Source organism: Gavialis gangeticus, unplaced genomic scaffold, assembly GCF_001723915.1.
Source record: "Gavialis gangeticus isolate Ggan-Ray unplaced genomic scaffold, GavGan_comp1, whole genome shotgun sequence".
Lineage (NCBI taxonomy): Eukaryota > Metazoa > Chordata > Crocodylia > Gavialidae > Gavialis > Gavialis gangeticus.
The window spans coordinates 41,619,716-41,630,552 of NW_017729025.1; the positions used below are offsets into that span (position 1 = coordinate 41,619,716).

A 10,837-nucleotide genomic window follows, 5' to 3' on the forward strand; every position below is an offset into this window, starting at 1 on the left:
TGTTCCACTCATATTAGCCTAACATCCTCAATTATAGGGAAGTCTTCACATCCAGTGTTTTCCCTTCTAATCTCATTGGTACACTTCCCTTTCTTCTTGTTTCTCTAACACTGTTTTTGTTTCCATGCTGTTCTGTGGACTTCCTTCTCTTTGTTTTCCTTTTGTATTGAATCTACCTTCCCAGAGGGAGCTATCTCCTCGCAGTAGCTTACCCTCCCACAGGACACTGCCTCTGTCTGTAATCCTAGGCATTTTCTTCACACTTTTTTTTATGATTTTCAAAAGGATGAGAATTTTGAGCAAGTCCCTTGGGTTGAGGTTTTTGCTCCAAATTATAGTCCATTTGTGTAAAAGCAAACTACCAGTGTCTCAAGGGGGTTGGGGTCGCCAGGCAGCAGTTTTTAGTGACATGTGGCTGCTCTCCGCTATGTAACTGTTGCTTTTTAAATAGTTTTTCAGGACAAACTACCAAATATGACCAGTTGTAATGATATGAAAATAGGTACCTTGGTTCCAATCCAGTCTGTTAAAAACCTTGTTTACTAGCAGTGGAGTCAGTAAGTATGCTGCTGGGGTTCCCACCTATTGTGTTCAATGTTTGTTTCTTTGGAGCAAGAATTTATTGTTGGGTTTATATTGAAGATTAGTAGCTTGTGATCTTTATTGAGCCACAGTGCTCAGATTATTAGGTGCCTAGTAAAATCAAGTAACTTTAATTTTATGCTAATTTATGATAATTTTGATCATCTTTAAATGTAAATTTAAGTTAAAAATGAAGAATATGTCATTTAAAATGCATCACAAGTTTCCTTTTAATGAATGATTTTGAAGAAGTAGGTTATAAATTCACCTTCCAACTAGTTTAGTATGGATGATTTCTTCTTTTAAGTATTTGGCATCCTCTAATGACAACCCCTGCAGTGGCAAGCCTTTGCAAAGTAAATGCAGCTGGCTCGATGCACAATCATGAATGACATTGCATTTAGTTATTAATAATTGAAGGAGCTTTGTCTCTTCCTTCTGGGTCCTGTATATAATTTATGGATCATAAACCTCCTCTAAAATCTAGGGGAAAAATTAAATTTTACTGAGCAGAAGGGGCTAGTGAGAGACTTTCTGTGCTAATAGCCAGCTCACTTATTTACACATTTCCTCAAAAATACACTGAATAGAAAACCTAGAATGACTGATTTGCTCTCTTCCAGCCTTGTTTTTATCATTGATTCTTGAAAGCCTATTCCCTACTTCAGCAGTCTTCAAGAGCATTAGTGTTTTGATATTTAGCATATATGGCATTCTACACAACTAATTTCTCTTCCATATTATGAAACACTGTCCCATACCTTTCAGAAATGAATAAAGATGTACTTTTTTCCTATAAAGAAATCACTTCCAGAAATTAGGTCTATCCACTGGAAAGCTGAGCAACTTTCTGATTACTTAAAATAAAGGGAAAGAAAATGCTTTTTTTTTGATCTTTGCCACTTGCCATTCTTCTTGAGTTTCTTTGAAAGTAACCTTTAACCTTTACTCCTATTGCAACACTGGCTTGAAAAATTGGAAGTACTCTAGCTTCCAAATGAATAATGTCATGGTGGCCTGACTTGTTTAACAGTAGTTTTTCAAATTACACTGAATATGGCTGTGCATTTCTCTCTTAGTAATCAGGGGTCTGATCACCTGAGTGCTGATTACTCCAGTCCAATTATGTTCGTGAAGAGTTGAGAGCATTTAGTACTGCACTAGATTGGGATCCATTTTAACATATTTGCTAAAGTCAGGACAGTTCCTGTAAGTCAGTGCTAATGTTCCCAGTGACTTGCATTGGAATGGGAAGGAATTCATTGATCCTTTTTGTTTTTTAATAGAAAGAACTTTTTTTCACTATTTATTATTCTCAAAGTATCCTATTGGAAGTTTGTGTTTGTGGACCTTGTGGCCCAGTTGCAAGTATGTCTCCTCTTTTGATAGAGTAAATTGGTCTTTCCTCAATGTAGGTTCTGACCAGAAAAGTGACAGAAATGACTCCTGATGCACATCTTCTTACTGTGCCTCATCAGACATCATGACTGCCTAGTTTTCTGAACATATAGGGAATTTTGCTACTCGTGGAATCTCATTGCTTCAAATTAGACCAGAACACCCCCAAATTGCTAGCAGGTGTTTTTAATTCCAGAATGTTAGGCAGTTCTGACACATGAGGAGACTAAGAGAAATGGTGTGCATGCCCAGGTCACTAAACTTGCATGTCCATCTGAAAAATAGCGAATGTTTTTGAAATATTAATTTTTATCGATGGTGGATAAATATGAATTGCCCAGATATTAGTTCTTATGAGCATACATTCATTTCTGTGCATTATGCTATTGTATATGATTTTTGTTTTGTTTCTTTATGGGACCCAATCCAAAAATCATTTAATTTACTAGAAAAGTTTCCTCTAGTTGACCTCAGTGGGCTTTGACACAGGTCTGTTGTGATTATTTGGTGGGCAGCCATGTTTTTGGATTCTCCTCCATTAGGTTGCATTTCACACAAAAACAGCAGTATGTCCATGTGCTTTCTAAGGATGTTTCCATTGATTTTATTTCTTTACAGGAATGGGATAGCAAATTGTCGGATGCGGACAGAAAGTGAACAGTCGTGTGGCTCTCCAGTTGTTAGTGGTGATCCAAAGGAGGATCACAACTACAGCAGTGCCAAATCTTCCAACCACAGGAGCACATCACCTGCTAGTGACTCAGTTTCCTCTTCCTCTGCTGATGATCATTATGAATTTGCTACTAAAGGCAGCCAAGACAGCAGTGAAGGAAGTGAAGTTAGCTTCCAGAGCCATGAGAGCCATAGCGAAACAGAAGAAGAGGACAAAAAGCAAAGCCGAAAGGAGACCAAGGATTCTTTAGCTGACAGTGGGTATGCGTCCCAGCACAAGAAAAGGCAACATTTACTGAAGGTGAAAAAAGTACCAAGTGACACACTGCCTCTTAAAAAGAGACGTACGGAAAAGCCTCCTGAGAGTGACGATGAGGAGATGAAAGAAGCAGCTGGATCACTCCTGCATTTAGCAGGAATTCGGTCCTGTTTGAACAACATCACCAATCGGACGGCAAAGGGGCAGAAAGAGCAAAAGGAAACCACAAAAAATTAGAACAAATCTATGATTTGTTTGAACTTAAAAAATTTTGTTTCAGCACGTCAGGTGAATTCTAATGATTTGTGGCAATATCAGCAATTTTTTTAGTTTGTTTTGTTTCTGTTTTTTCTTTATAACTTTTTTTAGTTCCTATTTCTTTTTTTCTTTTGACCCTTAAGATTTTTATTTTTTAAAGGAGATTAAAGCCATAGAACTCATACTGACACTCAGCTAATTTACAAAAGCTTTTCATTACCTGAAGACAAAAGTAAAAAGCCAAAATCGCCATTGCTTTCTCCGGCTTGTCAAAAATGCATGGTTGAATACACAGTGACATCGGCATTAATGTGATGGGAGTACAATTGGGCACTTGGAAATCCCTAGAAGAGATGTGCATAATTTAGTATCATTCAGGCCTGGCCCTTAAGTTAAAATAATACAGCCTTTTGATTAGGTTTATTAAATGAATGTGAATAAAGAGATTTGGGGGGAAAGAAGGAGGCATGCACTCCTCAACACCAAACCCAAGAAACAGCTGCTGGCGCTTGGGTACAGTTGTGCCATAGAAGTCTTTGGACAACCACGGGTAGCAACTGCACATAGAGTAATGCACTGTTAGTGCTTCATATACTATATGTGGCTCATAATGTGATGACTGATAACTTCAAGTTGTGGAAAATTTGAACTGTGTATGCAATGGGTTTCAGTGATATAATGAGAAGAAATGGGGGGAAGAGAAATTGTTAGTGATGTAGTTGATCATTGAATTCTGTCTTCTATATTAAATTAGAAGAATGTTTAAAAAGCCATAAGCCTGAAGATTGGCACTATGTGCAAAAAATAATATGGAAAACAAGCTATGCCTGAGTAAAAAGCAGTCAAGTCTAAGAAACTACAGTAACTATTAAGGAAGGAAATAAATCAGAATCTTTTCCTGTGGATCAAAAATATTTGATCTAACTGGAAAACATGCTACAAAACCTGCCATTAGTATTATGCTGTGTTTCAAAAACAGAATTAAAGCATATTGATGGATACTATAATTTAAAAAGTTCAATAAGAGCTCCTATACTGCCCTCAAAACTGAGTATGCAGTTAATGTCAGTCAGGATTCATCTGTGCAAAAATGACACCAGATTTCCAGATTCAACCAATGTAGCCAGCAGAAAATTCTGATCCACATTGCATGGATTCCTTTTCTGGGGGAGGGGGAAGGGGGGAAACACAAATAAAACAAACTTTTTTAAATTCAAAGTCGACAAAGTTCTTGTAAGGTAAATAATGTATTTAGCATGAAGCATGACTTATTTTCATATAAATATAGAAAATAGAGAAAAAGGCTATGCCTCTAATTTTTAAGCCCTTAGGCTTAGAGTTTTTTGTTTTGGTTTTTTGTTTTGATTTGTTTTTTGTTTTTATTTTTCTGGGTTTTTGTTTTTGTTTTTTGAAGCAGGTGTTTAAGGTTTAACCTTCTTCAGGGACAAACACTGACTGTTGGGGAACTTACTCTGCAATATTAAAAAATAAAAAAAATCTTCACGCTCTGGTAGGGCTTGGATGGTTGAATTTTACTGCCTTGTCTGCACATTCAGCCCCCTCTCCCTACTTCTCTGTTTTAAAAAACGAAGTATGTCCTTTCTCTGTCTGTACATGTGTAACATGACGCAATAATCTGAGGGCAAATTTAGTAGTGAGTGTGTATGACGGAATTAAGAGAATAATGGGAGGCTTAATTGAGGAAAATTCTGATTTGGGTCAGGAATAGCTAGGTCAGTGAATAGCTTTGCTAATTTGCCATAAGAAAATGAAGTTAGTAGATAGCTGTATTGATGGTGATCAGAGACACAGCGCAGTGTTAGAAGAAGCGATTCAGGTGGTAGTAGTGCCCCTTGCCTGAAAATGTTGATCGTTAAATTAGCATTCCCTTTGCGAGGGGGGAGCATGTGAAATGATGTAATCTATTCCACTCCACTTAGTAAATGTGGCATGAAAGCCATCTATGTGAAGAATATTCTGAAGGCAAAAGGAGCTGAGAACCCCATTCCTTCAACAAAATAAAACAAGCTTTTCTCTTTGAAAGGAAATGGGGCCGTATTTCTCTCTGGTGCAACTGCTTCAATCCGTAGTTATACAGGGATGAGCATAACCCATGAACAGCAAGTGATGAAAGAGGGATGTGATTGCCCAGTCAATGGAGTGAAATAATAACTGTACTCCAAGACATTTGGTTTTTACATTCAGTTTAAGAGGTGGAAGTGTTGTGAAATAAGTTACAATAAGCCTGCCAATATTGCTCTGCAAAGCGAGTATTTTACTATGTAGAAGACACCGCAACACAAAGGGGCATCTGATTTGCCTAAGCATGTACTAGGGCCCAAGCCTGAACTATATGCAAATTGAATGGTAGTCCATAGGCCAGATTCTGGAGTCTGGCAGACCTGCAAGCAACACAGATTAGGAAGGAGAGATGCAAAGACTACAGAGAACACTGGTGCTCACCTGATCTGAGGACCACTGTGTCCAAGGCTGAACTCAGGTGTAACATAGAGCAGCAGATAGGATGGTTCTAACTTGCCTTGGTTTAATAGCCCTGAGAGGCACACAAAAAAAAAAGCCACTGCCAAGGATCAGTGCAGCAGAGAACAGGTGCATCAGCCATATCTCTTCCTCTCAATAGAGCCACTACATGTAGGTTCCAGGGGCCTCCATCTCCTGCCAGACCCACTGGCTCTACAGCCACAGTCTTCAGAAAGGAGGTAACACAAACACCACCAAAAAGTCTGGCCCTTGGTGTTTCATGGGTCCTGGGGAGAGTAATTCCAACTTGAAAATACCATAACAACAACTTCCCCAGAAACTTGGTCTAGCACATGCTTGCAGTTGTGTTATTCCATCCTACCAGACTCTTTGATATAAAAAAATACAAAAAGTTACATTTAACATTGAGAGTGGAACTCAGTGGCTTCACGTATGACTCACTCCTCCCTCTTCTCGAGAGACAATGACATGGCTGCATGCCAGCGGGCTAAACCTTCCTTCAGTCACAACAGTAATTCCAGAGTAACTCCACTGACTATAATAATTACTCCAGATTTACCCCAGTGTTCTTGGCTGAATATATAATGAATACTATTGTTAATCACCCAAGAAAAGTTTTTTTGCATAAACACCTAATTAGACAGGTTGTCTTTTTAAGATATATATTATTTACCTAAGACTTCAACAGCTCCCTCATGGACTGGCTGGTAAATCTAATGTTGGCAAGTATGTTTTTAAATGTGCAATTTCTCACTCCAAGATTGGTCTGCTAAGGAGACGAGAGTTGTGCAGTGTTACAGAAAATGCTTTCAGAACCTTGAAGAGGAACCAGCAGTTGGGCTAGGTATCAGTGCCTCCTATAGAAAGATTTTTCAGTTTAAAAGTAACTGGTCCTGGTAAATACTGCCTACTGTAGTAATTGTCATCTGCTACAGGATTACAATTTGGGTTTTTTACAAAAGACTCTCAAGTCAGTGTTTAAGATGTTTGCTTTGTGCTTGATTATAACAGCATCTTTAGAACTGGTCCTGCTGCATCAGTGGAATATTCATTTTAATTAGCCAAGTGTTTTATCCATTGAATTAGAAGAACTGATTAAGGTCTATTTAGTCCATTACGTAACCAAAATGATAGAATCAATACAAAGCACTCTCAGATTCCTTTAAGAATTTAGAAAAGTTCCAGCTTTTGAATCCAGTTCTCTTTTTTTTTTAAATCCAGCCGAAACTAAGTAGTAATTAGATCATCTTAGATTCTTTTGTCTGAAAAGCTTTGTGTGAGAGAGACGTTCTAAAGTCTCTAAAGTTCTGTTTTTCCCCCTCTCACCACTTTAAAAAATTTGCAAAATTAATATTTCCCAAAACTGTCATGAAAAAGCTAATAAGGCAACAAATTTTCGTAGGCAAGCTTCAGATGTGAGTGAATGTTTAAGGGTTGTTTGTAATCGACCAACAAATCTTTACACTTTGAAGGAGTTATTTTGCAGGGAGAAATATTTGTAAGCCAGAGCTAATGCAGCAAATAGATTTTATTTAAGTCTGCAGGTGTGATGGAATTCACTATTCATTGCTCGTGTTCTGCCAACAATTTGATGTTCTTTTGTAAAATCACTTGGATGGAGTTTTGCCTTTTAGAAAGCTAAGCTCCAGTCTTGACCAGCTTTGCTATTTCATCAAATCTATCTTCCTGAAAACAGAACTTAATTCTGATCTCACACTTGTCAAAACCAGGAGGAACTCCATGGGCATGCATATGTTTAACTCAATTTTATGTCCAAGAAGTTCTTCCTGTTTTACACTAATGGGAGAAGAGAATCCCCAGACAGATGCATCCCACTGAATTCCTGGCCATGGAGGAACTTGTAGGCCAGATCCCCTGTTGGGATAAGATGGAATGAAAGGAAGCATAATGGAGTTAAGTCAGTTTCCATCAGCAGAGAATTCGCTCCTAAGTCAGCCAGTATATGGGCAAAAAATTCCCAAAATGTTTAAGTCCCATTCTCAATAGAAATCTATTGATTTTCAATGAGACTTTGGCTCCTAAGCCACTAAAGGTCAGGTACTCGGGTCCCTAAAGGTGTAGATTGGTGCCTACTGCAACTTTGAGCCTAAAGATTGAACTCTCTTGGTGGTGAGTGTGATCATCTGCTTGAGCACTCAGTCCTAGCAGGTGGCCACCTGTACCTTTAGGCATCTTAATACCTAAAACATCTGACCCTATGGCTCTTAGAAATGCATTTAACATTGTCAGCTAGGTTCAGTTTGAGATACAAATGCAATTTACTTCCCTTCATTAAGAAAGTAAACCCAAGTTCTGTCAGGTGGGGTACTGCTGCCTGAATAGCCCTTTTTAAAAATAGAAATAAGAGATTTTTTTTTTTAAATAACCTATTGACTTTGCCACCAAAAAAGCATTTGAACCATGCATACTCTTGATTGTAACGGTATCAGTGTTGACAGTCTGACCAGTTAAGTCTTTAGTATTGTTCTTCACAGCCCTCCAGTAATATATCAAACACTGTTATGCACATAATGCAGCACTGTGATCTAATTTAAATAATACTTTTTTATTATTTATACTACTCTGTGTAATATACATCAACACTTTGCTATATAATCTAAGTGATAACCCTCTTCTTAGTTATCTGCCAAACTTTGAACTTCAGTTTGGTTTCTATTGCAGTTAGTTACAACGTTGTAATTATGTCTCTTTCCTTTGAAATGGAATGTGTAAATCAAACTATAAACATTGTGTGTTGTATTTCGGGCTGACGTTTATAAGGATTTACACACAACATTTGGTGTTCGGTATAAATCTGCATACTTTTGTGAATTCATCTGTTAATCCCCTTTCATTTAGGAAGTATTAATTGACAGTGGTTTATTAGGGTCTTTTATTTTTACATTTTTATTTTTAGTACTGGTTATTCTTGAATTAAGCACAGACTTGTCAGCTGGGTTGCTTTATCATTGATAATGTACATGACCTTAGAATTCTTCCACAGTTCAGCAAACAAGTACTAGCTTCACTGACCAAAAAAAGTCTTGACCTGATGTGTCTATGGTGCTGTATTTTGCTGGTGTACATTTAAAATCAGAAATGAGTTAACAAAGGTCACTTCAGAGTTGTGCTAGCAAGTAGCCTTTCCTCTTTTTTGTTAGTGTTGAAACCACGAATATTTTACCTGAAAATACATATTTGGGTTTATTCTACTGTATTGCATTTGCAATGAGTATAGATTGGGATTTCTATTCTCTTGCAAAGAAGGTGAAATTTACTCAGGACCTGATCTACAGTCCATTTGAAATCAGTGGGAGGGTTTTATTTTTGTCTCTGGTTGGATTTTTTGGTGGCTGACGTCACTGGATTTTAGATCAGACCATCAGTGCTGAAGGGCTGTCATTTAAGGGTTTAAATGCTGCATAGCACCATTCGCTGGTTAAATTTCACCAGTCTGATCTTCCATATTGGATGTTCAGATTCTAATATGGTTGATAATAGCTAGAAATTGGACTTCATTCTTTCATTACTGTGGCCTGAAACCCCATTATCTATTTTTGTAGCTCAAATAAGACTGAAATTTAGTACATTTTTAAGTTAATTGAACATTGTACATTTCTTCAGTATGTGTGTGGGACAATTGAAAGTAATACCTGTATTTGATAGCCAATTCTATGACTGCATCATTCACACTCACTACTTAAACTGCCATGGTGTAAAATGTTAAGGGGGGGAGGGGGAAATGATTTGTGTGTGTATGAAAAGCATTATAAACTTGTACATTTTTTTATACTCTGATCTGTAATTTCTGAAATATTTTGTTTTACAGAAAAAAGTGATAAAGCAATCAAAAGACCAAGAGGTTTAATATCAATGCTTAAGGGTCACATGACCTTAACTGGCCAATAAGTGAATTCAGTACAGTAATAAGCCAATTTTTTTTTTACTGTATTGACATCAAACTGCCAATTTCATCAATATTAAAATAAGAACTGTGATGGGGGAATGAACAGTGATGTTAAGTTGTTTTTGTGTTTACCTAAATGAGCAGTCCGAAGGCAAGTGCAATCAGCCGATCTTTAGGAAATATGAAAATATTGATTTAGAGGCATACTTGCATTTTACATTTTCTTGATGTGTAATCATATTGCCAAAGACAAACTATTTCATCATTATTATTGTAAATAACACTTTCCCAAAACCTACCATAAAGTTTCTGTGATGTATTGTCTTCCAGTTGCAATAAAAATTACTGAGTTGCATCAATCGAATAATTGTAGTTTTGTGTACAGTGGCTTTAAAGTCACTGCTTTATGATTTCTCACTGTTTTTATTCAGTGTAAATAGGTGATGATCCCACTTGCACATTCTTTGTATTAGGTGATATTTATGCAGTCCACTAGCTGCTAGTGCCCTGATCATGTCCAGATGAAGAAATAGAATATGGAATGTGTCATCTGGATGAAAACAAGGCCCATCATTTTTTTCCTCTTTTCCATTTTATGTTTCTATAACTTAACTGACCTTACTGGAGTTACATGTCTGCATTTTTTTATTTTGACTCTCAATTATTGTTTTATATTTCTGCAAATCCTCTCAGATTTTTCTGTGAAACGTTGCTTCCAGACTGGTAAGACAAATTCAGTTTTTTACTACTGCAAATCCGAAGCAACTCCATTGCCTGTTCTTTCTAGGTCTGTTCATCTAAGCAAATGCAGATAAACTGCTCAAAATTGGATTTGCAGAAATGCATGCCCACACTAAATTGCTAGACATCTAATAGGCACAGCCAGGTTTTTCAAACACACTGATCTTCCAATAGCTCCCACTGACTTCCATGGGAATAGGGACTGCTGTTTGCTCACAATTTTGGAAAACCAGGCCATGTATTAGATGCCTGAAAGTGGATTTAGCAATCTGATTCATTTTAGGAATTTGTTCTAATTCTAGGCCTCTGGCTTCAGTTTAGAAAATGAACAATAAAGGGTGAACAAAACTGTTAGCCCTCTTTTTAGGCTGTCTTTTTCTGATTCATACAATTCTATGGATAAACCAGAGCCCTTTCCATTTTGAAAGTGCCATGCATCAACATGGAGACATTAATATTTATAGATTACGCTTCTAAAAGATTAAAAAATAAACAGGAACATGCGTCTTGTCTTCAGC

At 37.2% G+C, this 10,837-nt stretch overlaps 1 protein-coding gene across 4 annotated transcripts in view; it reads left to right on the top strand.

The window, feature by feature from the left end:
- The window catches only part of FOXN3 (forkhead box N3), a 415,590-nt gene extending 405,653 nt beyond the window's left edge, over positions 1-9,937 (top strand). For all 4 annotated transcript variants that reach the window (XM_019518676.1, XM_019518678.1, XM_019518679.1 and 1 more), the window contains one exon: positions 2,599-9,937. In XM_019518676.1, the coding sequence (XP_019374221.1) occupies positions 2,599-3,148 (550 nt within the window). In that variant the 3' untranslated portion in view covers positions 3,149-9,937. The remainder of the gene's footprint in view (positions 1-2,598) is intronic.
- The last annotated feature ends 900 nt before the right edge of the window (positions 9,938-10,837 follow it).